At 40.7% G+C, this 17151-nt stretch overlaps 1 protein-coding gene across 4 annotated transcripts in view; it reads left to right on the top strand.

The window, feature by feature from the left end:
• The window catches only part of B3GALT1 (beta-1,3-galactosyltransferase 1), a 416413-nt gene extending 399578 nt beyond the window's left edge, over positions 1–16835 (top strand). For 3 of the 4 annotated variants that reach the window (XM_042446556.1, XM_042446557.1, XM_042446558.1), the window contains one exon: positions 15000–16835. In XM_042446556.1, coding sequence (XP_042302490.1) covers positions 15224–16204 — 981 coding nt within the window. In that variant the 5' untranslated portion in view covers positions 15000–15223 and the 3' untranslated portion in view covers positions 16205–16835. Of the gene's footprint in view, positions 1–13294; positions 13436–14999 lie in introns of those variants that run through there. The other variant, XM_042446559.1, reaches the window with a different exon arrangement.
• Positions 16836–17151: the final 316 nt, after the last annotated feature.

Raw genomic sequence — 17151 nt, 5'->3', positions numbered from 1 at the left:
GTATGGCTTTGGTGTGGCTTCCAGCCTCTTAGAATGCATACAGCATACCTCCAAATTGACCTGAAACAGCTTTATTTTGACCTGTCTGTTTGGGCCTTCACTTTCCCAGATCTGAATAGGATTGACACAGAGAAATTTTATGAATAATCCCTAAATATGAAGTCAAAGGCTTTCACAGCCCGCATCCATAGTTTTTTGTGGGTTTTGGGGAGCTGTGAGGCCATTTTCTAGAAGAGTTTATTCCTGACTTTTCACCAGCAGCTGTGGCTACCATCTTCAGAGAAATCTTCTCTGAAGCCCCAAAACCCCCATGAAAAACAATCCCTAAATAAACTGATAGACAGTGAAAACTACCAAATATAAAGGAATAATTATCAGGAAATTATTATAGACATTTATATTAATAGAAGAACTTTGGCTGCATTCAGTATGATGAATGCAACAAGAACAATGAATTGAAAAGTCAGAGAATTTAATATTTTGGTCCATTAACATCTACTTTGAAAATAATTGATCATAGACATCACTGATCATAGTGTCATCTCAATCCAGGTGGTTATGGAGGATAGTTAATGAAGTTAATTGGCTCTCTAGACCAAAGGACAAAAGAAAAATCATGTATGCTTTGAATATCATCTTCTTAAACATTCTCTCAAGCAAAAATTTGTACCAGGATAGCTTACAATAAAGGTCATCAGCATTGAACATTTTCTGTAGAAGACAGCTCTGATTAAACTCAATTTTACATTCTCTTCCTTTTTAAAATCTGTGATTAATCAATCATGTCACAATCCATTAAAGAGTTTCAGTCCTAACAATGTGCAAAGTGGACTGAATTCCTTTTCAGTGAAATAAAATATCTGACTATTTGACTGGTATCCTGGTGGTGGCATATGCTGACATCAGTCTAAACTAAGCCTGCATAAGTCTTTTCATGGCCATAGTGGAGGGATGCATTGACTACATCCATGTGGGATCCTGGAGACAAAAAGGACAGTCTGGTGCCACCCGTTTTTGCTCCCGAGGAAGCCCGCAGCAACCAAACTGCGTGGGCTTCCTCCGCACTGAAAAAGAAACCACTAAAAGCCAGTTCTTTTGGCGCATGCAGGCGCCACCATCAATGCACCATTAGCGCAGTGTGGCACGGCAATGATGCAAGCACAGTGCCCTGACGTACGGACACGGCGCCACGCTTGCGTCATCATGATGGCCCTTATGTAGACTGGAGGCCACCATGATGGCACCGCCGTTCCATATTAGGGTTTGGGAGCATGCGGTTGCTGCGGGCTCCCGAATCCTAATTTTGGCCCAAGGACGGCGCTTTCCACCCATCTGTCTTGGGCCAAAGAGTCATAAAATTCAAGCAATGAAATTTAAACTCTATTACCAACAGGGGAAAAAAAACTTCAATTGAGACCCAGGCTGTTTCTGTCCTGGATGAGGCTACCCCCTCCCCTGTTTCTTACGCAGCGAACATTAAATTTCTCAAGAAGCCTCTGTATTGTTGCATCTAGAAAAAAACTTTAGGTGCTGTATAAGGAGCTTATTGGATGCACAAATAAGCTGGCTTACCTCTTCCAGCTTCAAAACAGGATCCAGGATGCCCCCAGATGTTATCATAACTAAATTGCCACTGATTTAGCCGCAATGCCACTGCCCAGATAATCTCGAGCCAAAGCCTTGCTCAGCCAGCCATTTTTTGATGTCGGAAACTCCCCGACTTCAAAAAAGTGCTGGCTGGGCAAGGTTTCAACCCAGAATGTATCTGGGTCACGGCATCGCGGCTAGATCAGTTTAGGTCTGATAACATCTGGGGGCATCCCGGATCCTGATTTGAAACCAAAGGAGGTTAGCTTATTTGTGCATGCAATAAGCTCCTATGTAAAACTCACCAAATGCACCCCCCATAAAAATGTTTTACCTTTTTTGGAGGTAGAAACCTCAAAGACTTAGGTTCCAGTCCTTTGTTTCGCTTTCCTTTAGAATTTCCCTGTTGCAGCTAAAATGCAGTATGCCTAGAAGTACCTAGAAAAGGGATTTACAGTGAGAGAAGTTCAACAATGTAGTGGGCTGCCTAGAGGACTCTTATGTGGTGGACTCTCCTACCTTGGAGGTCTTTAAACATAGGTTGAATGAGCATCTCTCAGGAATGCTTTAGTTGTGTATTCCTACATGACATGGGGTTGGACTGGATGTTCCTTGGGGTCTCTTCTAACTCTGATTCTAGGATTCAATGATAGATCAAGTAGAACAGTTTGAGAACCTGGCTTTTCAGCACAGACAGGATGGGACTCTTTGGCTGTATTAGTTGCAGCTGCCAAAAAAACAAGCTTCACAAGGAGCTCCATACTTTAATATTTCAACCTGGAATAGTTCAGCATGGATAAGCCTGGCCAGCTTATTTCTGTCCAGGTGGGGTTGCAGCTGGCACATCAGTCCAAGCTGATTGAAAGCATTCTATGCCATGGGAACCAAGTCAGCTTCTGTTGCCAAATGAAACCACTGAAACTCGTCCCAGAAAGCAGGAATTAGACTGTCCTGCATAACAGGCAGCACTCACAGCAAAACAAATACAAGCAAGTGTATTCTTGCAGAAACTCACAAAGAACTCACGGCATGCCTCCCAGGGTTGGCTCATACTTGAGCAGGCCTTGTGCCACCTAGAAAAGATCTGCTGGGCAGGATTCTGAGGGTAAAATGGTATTAGACAAGTATAGTATCTTCTCTGGCATCACTGTCCTAAAGTAGAGTTTGCCTGAATTCACCTGAAGTCTTCTGCCATTTGAATTTGAGGCATTGTGTCACCTGCTTCAGTATACTCACCTCAATAGGAAGACATGTATATGTAATCTATTCCCCTTTTGAAAGAGGAAGATAGAAGGAGCCTATCCCTTTCTCTCCATTTTCCCACAGACTGAACAATATTTCAGCCTGGAGTAGTTCAGCATGGATAAGCCTGTTTTCTCCTGATGGAGTGGGTCACATACCTAAAATGCAAAGGGTGCATGGAACCATAGCTGTCCACTTAGGCACTGTCCTAGATGAAGAAGAACATCACATCCCAAAAAAGAAAAAAATAAGAGACTTTTGCGTAAAATGTGTACATGCTAATTGATATGTTTGTAGTTGTTGTTGTGTGTCTTCAACTCCTTTCTGACTTATGGCAACCCTAAGGTGAACCCATCATGCGATTTTCTGAGACTGAAAGTATGATGTGGGTTTCTGTGGCCGAGCAGGGATTTGAACCCTGGTCTACAGAGTTATAGTTCAATGCTCAAATCACTAAACCATGCTCAGTTTCATTTACGTATATGCACAAATCTAGAAATATTCTAAATGCAAATACTGTATGTATTCTCAGAGTGAGAAAAACTGATCAAGTTGGGTTGCCATGTGAGGATCATCCCAAACCATGAGGTTTCTGGACCAAAACCTGAGAACTGGGAATGGTCTTGGTGATGCCATTAACATTATTAAATACAAGTTTCATAGAGCTTGTCATTCAAACACAGAGACATATGAAAAATAGATCCTATTTTTCCTATTTGGAAATTAGGACAGAAATCTTAACGAACGGGGCTGTTCTCAGATCAAGGTGAAATGAGGGGACTGTTCCTTCTCATTTACTTGGGGAGAAAAGATGAGAAACATTTAGTGGAGCCAGTTTGCTCCTAGCTAGAAAATGAATGCAGAGCAGAGTGGAAGCCCTGGCACAACAATCACTGGAAGGGAAGGTGGAAGCTAACTAAGGGGCTAAACAGACAGGCAAAAAGAGATGCTTTCAGACTGACTTGAAGGTGTGGTGTTTAGATGATATGTGCCTTGAATCCAGGAAAGTGCCCTCTAGGCACCTTATGCAGAGAAAAGCCATCTCAAAAAAAAAAGCCGTTTTTTCTGCTTCTTCCTGGCTGGAAGCCATATCATGTGGTCATGACATGAGCACTCCAGCTACCTTGGGAACCAGCGGTGCAGTTGGTGGGGTTTCAATGTGGCTTCAGAAAAGCCACTTTTTCCTGCCCACCTGTTTTGCCCCTATGTAAATACTTCTGGGGAGTGTTTAGAAGTTGCAGCAAATAAAAACATTTAAGCCTTGGAAATTGTAGCAGGCTAGTGCTCAACTAGCTGAGCTGAAGATTTGAACTCAGCCCTTTTCTCTTGCCCAGAGCTCAGCCCACCAAGACTAGAGAATTTGCACCCTCATCTTCTGCTTAAAGATGACCCATGAAACAGGAGACTCAGGGCCAGGCCCTGAAATCTGTCAACTCTATGACCAGCTCCCAGGTGACCAGTATGCCCATTTAGACTGCCATTCAAATATAAACTGTAAATGAGAAACTTCAAGGCCCCAGGTCTTGGTCTTTGAACTGGACTTGGACTTAAAATGTGCCTCCCAACCAGGGAGTGGTTCTCAAATTGTGTTCCTCCTTCAGTTTCCAGAAGTCTCAGCCAATATGGCTAATGATCAAGAATTTTTGAAGATGAAGTCTTGAACATCTGGAGGAGCAGAGGTAGAGGATCCTTGCAATTGAGGACTGTCAATAGGAAACCGTCCCCTGTAAAGTAAACCACAGCCACCCACATGGGCAGAAAAAAGTGTTGCACACATATTTTCACTAGCAATTCTTCCTCTGTTTCCACAGTGAAATATAAAAGTCCTGCAAACCAATGTAGAATAAAATATGTATATGTGTGCTTTAACTGTACTATAATTCCTCATTCATTACAGAAGTTGGTTACTAGGCCTCTGTACCAGAAATAACAGTATGTTCATTAAAAATTACATGCTCTAGGCCAAAAATATGCATCTACTTAAATGCGCAGCTGGCTGATTAACAGAATTTACAACTGCTGTCAGTGTAACCATTAAATCCAGGAACGTAATATGAAAGCTAGATTCAGATATGCTGAGCTGAACCTCTATGCATGGTAAGAGCTTGAAGGATTCACTTAGTATTACAAATGGGGAAATTGTGTCATCTTCTTCTTTTTTTAATTTTTTTTTAATGAATCTTTGTCTCAACCACCCAGCAACACTTCATACAACTGCAGCTGTTCTGTGCCTTCAAGTCATTTCTGTGAACTAACATGGGGTTTTCTTAGCCAGACTTTCTCAGAGGAGGGTTACCATTGCTTTCCTCTGAGGCTGAGAGAGTATGACTTGCCCAGGATCACCCCATGGGTTTCCATGGATGAACAGGGGATTGAACCCTGACTCTGGTCCAAACCATCATTCAGACTACTACACCATGCTGGCTCTATTTAATATTTACTGAAATGATTCAGTCCCAACTATGATGTCATCTGTCTCTCCAAAACATAAAGCAGACATATCATGCTCAAGGGGAGCCAACCACTGATTACATTTTAAAGTACATGGCTCACTTGGAAGCCATGTTCAATTTGTGGCATCCCAAGTACAGATGGGACAAGAGCCCTTTCTGGATCCTACAGAAACACATCCAGTTAGTGTAAATAATTCAAAGGGATTTGGTCAAAGGGATCTTCTGTTCCTATGTTTTCCCCAGGAATTGAAGTTAGGAGGAATGATTTCACTAACAGTTATGGAATAGGAGTTAGGACTTCATCTAAACTCAGAACTCCACCGAGTTCAAAGCTCATGCTTCTTAGTTTCTGGAGAGTAGACAGTAACTAGGTAATTTTATGTTGCCACTGGAGAAGGTAAGGTTCAATGCTGGATCAGGTAAAGGAAACCAACAGATACCAACTTTACTTTCAAGTGATTGAAAGTGATGAACTGTCAGAGAATAAAGTCCCATGAATCCCAGGTCTAATCTGCACTGTAGAATTAATGCAGCTTGACACTGCTTTAACTGCCATGGCTCAATTCTGCGATTTGTAGTTTTGTGAGATGTTTTGCCTTCTCTGAGAAAGCTCTGGTGCCACAACAAACTACAAATCCCATGATTCCACAGGATGACAGTTAAAGTGGTGTTAAAATGCATTATTTCTGCAATGCAGATTAGACCCCAACCTCAGGTAGTGTAAAAAAAAATTCCTCTCCATTATAGGAACACCCCATGTAGACTTTTGCATAGACCTTTGTCTACGTGGTAGATTTCACTCCTTTTTGTGTTACAGCCACAGCTCTATCATTTGTTGTTTGTTGTTAGATTCCCTTGAGTCAGTTCCAACTCATGTTAACCTTGTGGATGAGACATCTCCAAGAATCCTTATCCTCCACTGCCTTGCCCAGATCCTGCAAGTCCTTGCCCACAACCCTCCTGACTGAGTCTATCCATCTGCTTTGTGGTCTTCCTCTCTTTCTTCTACCCTTCCTAACATCATTGTTTTTTCTAGGATCCGTGCCTTCTCATTATGTGGCTAAAATACGATAGTCTCAACTTGATCTTTTTTGCTTCCAAGGAGAGCCCTGGTCTGATCTGTTCAAGAACCCATTTGTTTGTTTTCTTGGCTGTCCATGGTATTCTCAGTACTCTTCTCCAGCACCACATTTCATATGACTTTATTTTCTTTCTGTCTGCTTCCTTCACTATCCAGCTCTCACATCCTTATATGGTAATTGGGAATACAATGGCCTGAACGATTCTGACTTTAGTGCTCAGTTGTATGTCTTTGCTCTTTAGATTGATCCAAATTTGGCAATGAAGTGACACTAAACCAAAAAGATGCATGAAGATACTTTGAAGGATGAGCTTGAAACCCCCTAGTCTAGGAAATGTATAGGAAATTTTGTCTAGTGAGTGTCAAAAGGCTCACATTGTTTGTTGCTCATGATAACTTGCTGATTTATGGGACGCTGGTTCATTATCCAGTTCAGTGAGTTAATACCCCAGCCAGTCTAAATATGATTTCACGTGTTCTTGTCTGCATATTAGTATCAGCCCTTGTCATCCTGACACAGATTAATTGAAAACCATGTTTCTGTGAAGATAGACTTCTGTAACATCAAGGCCATTGTCATCCTTTCAGAAAGTCACAACTGAAGCCTGCCACACACAAGCATTTTTATGACTCTCAGAGCAAAGAATACAATATAGATTAAGATGAGGGGCTGAGAAAACAGCTTGTCTGAAAAACTGAGAATGATAATGAGATCATTTGACCAACAGAGTGAAAAATATTGGCCCAGATCCAATAAGGATTCTGGTTTAGTGCAAGTTGGTGGGAGTGGGGGTGGGAGGCAGATTGTTCTTCCATCTCCCCTTCCTCTCTGGATGAATAAAGGCAGTTGAAGAGGTGGTTTTCTGATCACAATCATACTCAAGAAAAGTGGATCAGCCTCAGACCCCATCAAAAAGTTGTTCCTCCTTCCTTCCTGGGTGTGTCAATGCAGCCAAAACACTCCTGGGTAGATCTCTGCAGCTATGTAGTGGTCAGGCAATGTCACTGCAAACCCTTGCAGATGGAGCAAGGGGCATTCCATGAGGAGCTACATGGACCTCCTTCCACAATATTTCTCAGTGTATATAAGTAAGACTTAGGCTGGGATTTGTCACCTATAGGATCCAGGCCATCCCTATTGTTGCCAGTAATAGAGAGTTTGTTAAATGGTATTGAAAGACATTCTTGTCTGAAATGGAAGGAGCTGATGACTCAAAAAGAGAGGGTCCCTCTGGGTTGCTGCATTTCGTTAGGTGAGAAACATTACAACTGATTCAACTTTAGCTTAATTTGTTTTTTAATGTTTTAGCTTCATTTTTTTTCAAATTGTTGTAAGCCGCCTTCAGTCCCATCTCAGGAAAAGGGCAGGATATAAATTCAATCCATCAGTCAAGACATGATGGAGGACAGGAAGCTTTCTGAGAGAGCATGCAGGCAAGTGTACCACAGGAATGCTGAAAACTAATCAGAGTGGCTATGGTAACTGAAGGTGAAACATGTTATTTGCATCCATTTATAAGCCCACTGGGACACAATTTTATAAGTTACTGCTCCAACAGAACGTGATTGATGTAATCATGGATGACCTATTTATACACCATGGAATTTGAGAGTTTTTAAAATGGTTTTTGAAACACTGTGAGAGGAACAGCGCAAAGGTGTGAATGTTCCACTGTAAGAACGTTAGCTAGTATGTTAAGGGTAGACCTGTAACTGCTTGGCATGTGGAAGGTCTCAGTTTCAACCACAAACATTTTGAGGTATAGCTGAGAAAATACTTATTCAGGAAATCCTTGAGAGCCACAGCCATTGCATGTGAACAGTGTAGAGCTTGATGGATCAACGGAGTGGTCTAGTATTAAGCAGCTTCCTGTACAAACTGAGTCTCCCTCATCCAAAATGCTTCAGAGCAGAGGTGTTTTGAATTTCAGAATTTTTTTTTATTTTCGAGCTTCTTTATCCAAAATGCTTCATACCAGAGGTATTTCGGATTTCAGATTTTTTATTTTATTTTGGAATACCTGTATTTGCATAAACATATATAATTTGGGGATGGGGCCCATGTGTAAAAGCAAAATTCATTTATGTTCATATATGCTTTATACACATAGCCCGAAGGGAAATTTATACAATATTTTAAATAATTTTGTGCATGAAACAACATTTGTGTACACTGAACCACCAGAAAGCAAAGGTGTCACTATCTCAGCCACCCATGAAAATAGTGCTGATTTTTAGAGTATTTTGGATTTGGGATTTCTAGATAAAGGGAACTCAACCTGCATTCCTATATTGCTTTTTTGTTACATCTTCCTTTCCTCTTTCATGTTCACATTAAAGTAGCTTTAATAATAGGTAGGCCTATGTCTCTAATTGAATCTGATGGCAATGCTATTAAGGCTTGGAATTACAAAACTATGTTTGGAAATACTTTGTTAAACTTCTTGTTCCTGATTACATTAGTGTTTGTTTTGTGTAATGGATTTTGGTGGACTTTTAGCTTTTATGTTGACTAAATAATGTTGTACAACTGGGACAGATATTCTGAAGACTGACATATAAATGTAATGGGGGTGGAAGGAAGAGCGAAAGGGGGAGGAAGGCAGCACTCATAGATATGGAAATAAAGAAAGAAATAGTAAGAATCAGATGACATTTGAACACATCCAGAAAAGACAAAGAAATATGAAAGGAGAAGGGAGGATGTCCCAACACAAAAAAGGTAATCACAACAAGTCCAGTATTGAATGCATCCTGAATGAAAAAGTACCTATAGTTCTAGCAAGAATGACTATGTTATGCAAGAGGATGCCAGTCAGAGGGAGCATAGCAACTGACTGCATCTGCAATGGAAGGAGCTTCATGGGCCAGCAAGTTCAAGCCCTTTTCAGTGCAGTGCAGTCCAGCTAGAGCATTCCCAGAAGGTAGCTGTCTATTCTCTTTCTGAAGAAGTTCAAAGAAGGAGACCCCACCACTTATCTAGGCAATTGGTTCCTTCTAATGTCAACTAAAATCTAAATACCTCTAGGACTGCCACAAAGAGGAGAGGCCCATTTTCTTATGCCCCAGGGACTAGAACATGTGCAGCTCCTTCAGCTTTTCTTCTCCATACCTGTTATCATCCTTGCTGCCCTTCTCTGAACCTGCTCAGTTTATCTATATCATTTCTAAAATGAAGTGCCCAGAACTGAAAGCAGTACTCCAGATGAGGTCTGACCAGCACAGAATATAGTTCCCGCAACTTAGAAACTATGCTTCTATTAATGCACTTACTCATACTTAGGAGCAAGCTTCTTTGCACTCTGTGGCCTTGCTTCTAAATAAATATGTGTCAGAACCAGCTGCAAGGGTCATAATGCACTCAGCTCTGGTGTCTAGGTATATTAAATCCATTAGATAAAGTTTCTGGTAATGTGAACTGCTCAGGCCTTCCTTTCTGATAATATGTGCAAACTACACAATGCACTCTTTGCCCCACCCACACCACAATTCCACTTTACAGAAGCTGATGAAATTCAGAATGGAGTTTTACATAAACACTTGGTGATGGAAACAACCCTTATGCCTGAGGTCAGCTCAGGGGATTCAGGAGAGGCATCCTGGGACTCACAGCTCTATTTTGCAACAGCAAGGAACGACTAGGGATTGCCACCAACCTCACCATTTGCTGCCAGAGGTGACCTCACTCACCTTGCCTAACAGAGGACTCAGCTTATAGACTTAGCTCTCTTTTGTACTACACACTTACAGCCCTTTGTTACTAATTTAATTGCCATAGCTGCATCCTATGAAATCCTGGGAGATGCAATCTGGTTAGAGACGCTAAGGATCTTACAAATCCCAAGATTCCATAGGATGGAGCCACAGCCATTAAAGTGTTATCTAAATCCTGTAAGTGTGAAATATGAAAAGACCTGAGAGAAGAATGCTAAAACCAGATTACTTTTTTGTTGCTGCCAATGTAATACATTGGGACAAAAAAAGAGGTGTAAGTATGTCACTTTAAGGTTGTTTGGGAGGAGTTACCCACTTAGCTAATGAAGCATATCTTTCCATGGCCATTTAGTTGTTAAAAGATGGCAGGAGATATCTCAAGCAGCATCTGACTACATTTCTGCATCCTCAGCAATGTCATCCTCTAGGAGATCCAAAGTGCGACATTTTCTTTGTGTTTTTGGTACCAGAAACACAGCCAGACATTGCTTGGTCAAAAACACATCCTAGCTACTAAATGGCAATGTAAGCACACTGTGGCATCTGACAGTCATCTGCATCAAGGTGAGATGGAGGTATGTTTGGTGGACCTTTATGCTCTGAGGCAGGATTGTGGCCAGCGTCACAAACTGCCTACATTGTAGATCTAGTTCTATGTGGATTTTGCAACCAAAGGTCACATCAGGGCACTAGTTTATTCCATCCTTGTTCATGAAGGATAAAAGAGTAACTATGTGTGAATCTGTTTCAGTATATTATACTTGTCATTTAGCTAGACTGAGGCAACATACATTTTTTAAAAGAATAAAATAAAAATTATTAATGTGAATGAATATATATATAGAGAGAGAGAGAGGCAAAATTGGATCTGACAACAACATTATTTCAACCAGGCTTTTCTAAAGTTTTCTCAAAGCTCAGCAATTTCCACACTCTTTATTTTTAACAATAAGGCTCCCTATTTTCATGCAAATGAAAATTCCCACCCATGCAAGAGAGGAATTTGAAACGTCATATATAAGCAGATTTATTTATATTCAAAGGGTGTTTGAAGATTTCCTGGAAGGCCTCCACAGCTCTTGAAAATAAAGTGCCTTGTGCTAAAACATAGACGCATCTTCTACAAAGAAGAGCCTTAAGTTCTAGCATGAATTGTGCTAAAAAGTCCATCCCATTCATACACCCATTATAACAGTTACTCTTATTTAACTAGAAAGAGAAATTCAAAACATTCTGTAAAAAAACAAACAGTTATCTCAAAAATAATTCCCTCGTCTCTAAACATTCCAAGACAGAGAACTCTCATTTTTATCATAATAATTGTGATAATTTTAAAAAGTGTCGACATCTTTTTTGCAGCATATAAAGACACTACGCATACCAATGTTCATGGCCCCGCTTACATAGTTTGCCTGCATGAAAGCAAAGCCCAAACTCTAAATTTACAACTCAGTTATAAAAACAAAAATAGCAACAACAATTCATCAAGTGGCAAATTCTGTATGACTGGATTTTTAAAGTCAGGATTCACTTTAAACATTAGTTATATCTAAGGGGATGTTCCCACTAGGGGAAACCCCGCGTTCTGAATCGAATCCAAGGAGTGGCGTTCATATTAGGATCCGATTTAAACCTAGAACGGTTCTAGAGCAACCCGCAATCGTCCCCACTACAAATCGAATCATAGAGCGGGATAAAAATTTAAATCGAATTTTCCTCATTTAACACGTGTTAAAAAAACACTAGGGTCCGACCTACGTTTTTCCATTGATTCGAGTTAGGAACCGGAGTATTTAAATAGGAACGACAGCCTTTGAATTGGGTTGGATTGATGGGAGGAGCGGACTGCGGTGGGGGCTGTCCTTGGGGGAGTTGCCCTTTCTGTCCCCATCCGTCGTGGCTGTCGCCATTTTTGCTTTCCTCACCCCTTTGTTCGCTGTGGTCTTTCAATAAGAGATAAGGATTATTTTTATTTTTTATTTTAATGGTTTACAGGCGCTTAATCTCTTCAGCGCTTTAAGCGCCTGAAGTCTCGGCTGCTCAAGCGCCTGCATCTGCAAAGGACTACAAGGCTTTTCCCGGTGGATTGCAACCTCCCCTCTGTGTGGGGAGAGCCCATTTCTAACGGAGGAGAGGCAGGAAGGGAAGGCTCCTCTCAAAGAGGCATTCCCTGCCCGCTTGGGCTCTGATCTCGCCCAGGCAGGGAAGGGAAGGCTCCTCGTGAGGAGGCATCTGATCTCGCCCAGACAGGGAAGGGCTCTGATCAATGGGGGGGGGGATAGAGCCTTTCTCCCTCTCTTTCTCAAACGGAATCTGCCTTCTCCTCCAACCCTGGAAAGAGAATCTTTGGGAAGAATGCTCCCTCCCTGCTTTGCCAGAAGCCTCCCCCATTCATCTGTGGGCTCTCTGAAGGGATTCTCCCTGGCTGTCTGGAAAACCTATCCCATAGTTCCTCTGGAAAGAGCTTGGGTTTCCTACTAGCTTCGCTTTGCCAGAAGCCTCTCCCATTGATCTCTGGGCTCTCTGAAGGGATTCTCCCTGGCTGTCAATGAAATGGAAACGATGCCAAAAGATAAATCGCTTCCAAATATTCTGGATTAACGTTACGTCATTCTGACGTACTATTGATTGACAGCTCCAAATAAGGTATGGAGGAGAAGAATTGATTTATTTAAACACCGATTTCATGCCAAGTAGGAACGCTTGCAGGTAAAAACTTCGATTTAAAAAACCAGATGGGAACGAAGAATAAAAGCGATTTGGAACGCGGAATAAGACCAGGGTTATTTTGAATCGGATCTATTAAAAACGTTGTATTTTAATTCGTTTCAAATCTTAAGTGAGAACACCCTCCTAAGAATGGGAGTCCAGAGACTAAAAGTGCCACAAAAGTTGGTTCTAGGAATCTTTGTCATTTTCTTTCCTTTTTAAAAATTAAACAAAGCACATACAAATACAGTGGGTCCTTGTTATCTGCTGGGACTTGGTTCCAGGATCCCCAGTGGATACCAAAATCTATCAATGCTCAAGTCCCATTATATACAATGGCATAGCAAAATGGTGACCTTTATGTAAAATGGGAAATCAAGGTTTGCTTTTTGGATTTTTAAAAAATATTTTCAAGCCATGAATGATTACAGAGGGCCAAATGTATATTGTTACAAATATTTTTTAAAATACGTATTTTTATTCCTCAGTTCTGCCACAGCACCGAAGCAGCTTACAGTGAAAAGGACACAATTAAATCCAAACTAGATCAACACTTTGCCAAATTTAGACAAAATAAAAGGGCTGTTGGGTCAGAAGGACCTCTATTTGCTCCAGTTCATATGTGACTCCTATCCATAAAAATAGGAAGGTTAGTGAAAAAGTGCTACTATGTTACAGGTACATTAAAAAGCTTTTTTTTAAAAAAAATGATATTAACTATGGTATACATTGGAATGTGATGTCTATTATACGTAATCCTACATTGTTGTTGAAATTTGTGTTGCATAACAGCTCTAAAAACCTTGTTGAAGTGGAGGTCAAAGATCCTATCCCTGGCTTACTCCCTCTGAGAGATGTGAAGGCCTTCAGAAAAATTAGAGGAGAAAAACATTTTTCTCCGTGTTTTTCCAGAATCATGCTAAAATAAAATATTCCATAATTGATTTTCCTCCTTTTTCAATTTTTTCTTGGATTTTTTTTTTCTGGGAAAAATGGGGGGGAAACCGGGGGGGGAGCAAAAAACCAATTATGCAATGTTTTCTTTTAGCAAGATTCAGGGAAAACATGGACAAATATGTTTTTTCACTAATTTTTCCAATGGCCTTCACATCTCTACTCCTTCCCTACACCAAGATCCCTGTTTTTGACTTGGGAGGGGATAAAAGAGTTTTATCTCACCCGCTAATCTACTAACAGATTTTTTTTAAAGTACATATATATGGAAAATATTCAGGAAACAAAAATTTATTGGGTTGCAATGATAGCAGTGAAAGAGCAAAAGAGCAGCTAGGCTCTCCAGCCATCAAACTGTGGCTATAAACCCCAAAACAAATACATCTCATCCCAAGTTCCAAACAATCCCAAAAGAGACTCCTATTACACTTGAGGAACAACCGGCATCCTGCCCCCTACAACTCCCATCAATTAATATAATACTTGTGGAGCCCCAAAATGGTACGGTTAATATATATACATAATGATGATGTGACCAAATGAACAAGAGTACTCCCAAGTAGCATCAGTAAAAGTGAAATGTAGTGAATACAAAGAGAAGAAGGTTTATGACCACAAATGGAGTTCAAAACATAGCTGTACATGATAGTCAAAAAAGTGAGGTTTAAAATGGCCTAAACATGCAAAGGAAGGTGGAGAAAATGGGGAGGGGAATCCCTTCTCCTTCATTTATAGCAGAAGAGGTGGCAAGGAGGGGGAGACAATGTAGTAAGCCAAAGTGTTGGGACCCCCACCACATTTATTGTTTGTTGAGGAAAGGTCCCATAAATTGTTTTATGGGAAATGATATTTTCCGTTCTGATTTTTTAAAATGTCGTTTAACATAACTAACATTAAGACCTTAGTTCGTGTATCTGTTCCAGCTGAGCTGGATTACCCTTTTGAGGAATGGCAGGTAGCAGTAAAATATAGGTCTTTATATAAGCAATTGTAGTGCTTGGTAGTACAGAAGGGTAAAGCTTCTAGATACTTGGTCTGAGATTCCTGAAGCCTTGCAGTAATAAGCTTGCTGTTCACAAAACCGTTACCAGTTATCATTTCAAATGTGGTTTGCCATTAAACTATCTTGATATCAAAATAAAGCAACATTATCCATAGAAATCAGTTATAAATTCAAATATGGTTTGCCGTTAGACTATTGTGATATAGAAATAATGCAACATGATCCATAGCAAACCTTCTCTATTGATGTTTTTCAGAAATCACACATCACCCCAGGAAATGGAGGCCAATGCCACACAGATGAAGAAATTCAATTTGGGCTTAAAATCTTTTCAGTGACCTCCATGAACAAGTGCCAAGGTGCTTTTCTGTTTCGAACTTTAAGGTTTGAAAAATAACATGCTGCCTCTGTGGAGCGAAGTGGTGGTAATGGTAAGGAGGTTATTCATTCATTCTGCTGAATAGAAGAGCACCAAGAACAATGCCTTCAAAGGTCTCATGTTTGTATGTCCTGACAGTCGTGTGCTGGGCAAGTGCTCTTTGGTACTTAAGCATCACACGTCCCACTTCGTCCTACACAGTTCACAAAACATACGACAGCATCTCAATGGCTAGAAAAAACGTCTCCTTTGGAAATATCAGGACTCGACCAATAAACCCTCATTCCTTTGATTTCCTCATAAATGAGCCAGAGAAATGCGAGAAGAATGCTCCCTTTCTGGTCATTCTTATCAGCACAACACATAAAGAATTTGATGCCAGGCAAGCCATTCGAGAGACATGGGGAGACGAGAATAACTTCAAAGGCATTAAGATCTCCACTCTTTTTCTTTTGGGGAAAAACACGGACCCCGTGTTAAACCAGATGGTAGAGCAAGAAAGTCAAATTTTCCATGACATTATTGTGGAGGATTTCATTGACTCCTATCATAACCTGACTCTGAAAACATTAATGGGAATGCGGTGGGTGGCTACCTTTTGTTCAAAAGCCAAGTATATCATGAAAACAGACAGTGATATTTTTGTAAATATGGACAATCTTATTCACAAATTGCTAAAACCCAACACCAAGCCAAGAAGGCGGTACTTCACTGGCTATGTCATCAATGGAGGCCCAATCAGGGACGCCCGTAGCAAATGGTATATGCCTAGGGACTTGTACCCTGACAGTAACTATCCACCATTTTGCTCAGGCACTGGCTACATTTTTTCAGCTGATGTAGCGGAGATGATTTACAAAACATCTCTCCACACCAGACTTCTGCATCTTGAAGATGTGTACGTGGGACTCTGTCTACGGAAGCTTGGCATCCACCCTTTCCAAAACAGTGGCTTTAATCACTGGAAGATGGCATACAGCCTGTGTAGATATCGACGTGTTATCACAGTGCATCAGATATCACCTGAGGAGATGCACAGGATTTGGAATGACATGTCAAGTAAGAAGCATCTCAGATGTTAGGACTTTTTACAGATGTAAATACTTCTTTTGGTGGAAAATTTGTTCTTGTTTTTCATCTGAGTAGAGAGTAAACAGATATAACTCAGCAATGCGAAATTAACTTCCAGCAGGGGAACATCTTTGATATGTTTTGGTTGGTTGATCTTTGCAGCCTCAACCTCGGTTTACAAACTGCAGGCTCTTCATAATAGTCTTCTCTATATCATCGGTCTTGTTCAGTGTTGCAACAGTATGCACAAGAAGGCAGATGACTATCAGAGGGTCACCAATCCATTTCCATGATGTCTCTGGAATAAGAACTGTCTTCTTAGCCTGGGTGGGTAATTTGAGGGTCCTAGGGGTTGTTTCACATGTCTTTCAGGTTCTTGTTAAAATCATGAGAATCCTCACTTTAAAAAAAAATAATCTTCATGCTAACTGAAATGAATTTGAATGTTCCAAGCTAAAGAATGTTATTATGTGCTTCTTTTCCACAGAGGATGGTGTTTTCTCAGTGATCACCAAAGACCCATTTAAAATACAGGCTGATATCCTTATCCATGATCCATGGGTTCTTTCTCCATGGATTCAACCATCCATGGCTTGAAATATATATATTTCCAAGCTATGGCTGTTTCAAGCCATGGATATTACATAAAATAGCAAAATCAAGGTTTGCTTTTTGCAAGAGAGAGAGAGAGAGAGAGCAAACCTTGATTTTGCTATTTTATATAAGGGGCACCATTTTACTATGCCATTGCATTTAAAGGGACTTGGGCATCCACAGATATTGTTATCCATGGGGGGTCCTGGAACAAAACTTCAGCAGATATCAAGGACCCACTGTACAGGCTGGCATCCTGTTGGTGAATTACAACAGCCTGAGTAGGACCTACACCTTCACAACTCATATTTTTGGTCACTCTTCTGATCCAACCACACAACAGCCAAAACTATCTCCCCTTGTT

Source organism: Sceloporus undulatus, chromosome 1, assembly GCF_019175285.1.
Source record: "Sceloporus undulatus isolate JIND9_A2432 ecotype Alabama chromosome 1, SceUnd_v1.1, whole genome shotgun sequence".
In the NCBI taxonomy this organism is placed as follows: domain Eukaryota; kingdom Metazoa; phylum Chordata; class Lepidosauria; order Squamata; family Phrynosomatidae; genus Sceloporus; species Sceloporus undulatus.
The sequence above is the reverse complement of the archived record's forward strand: the minus strand, read 5'-3'. Positions and strand labels throughout refer to the sequence as shown.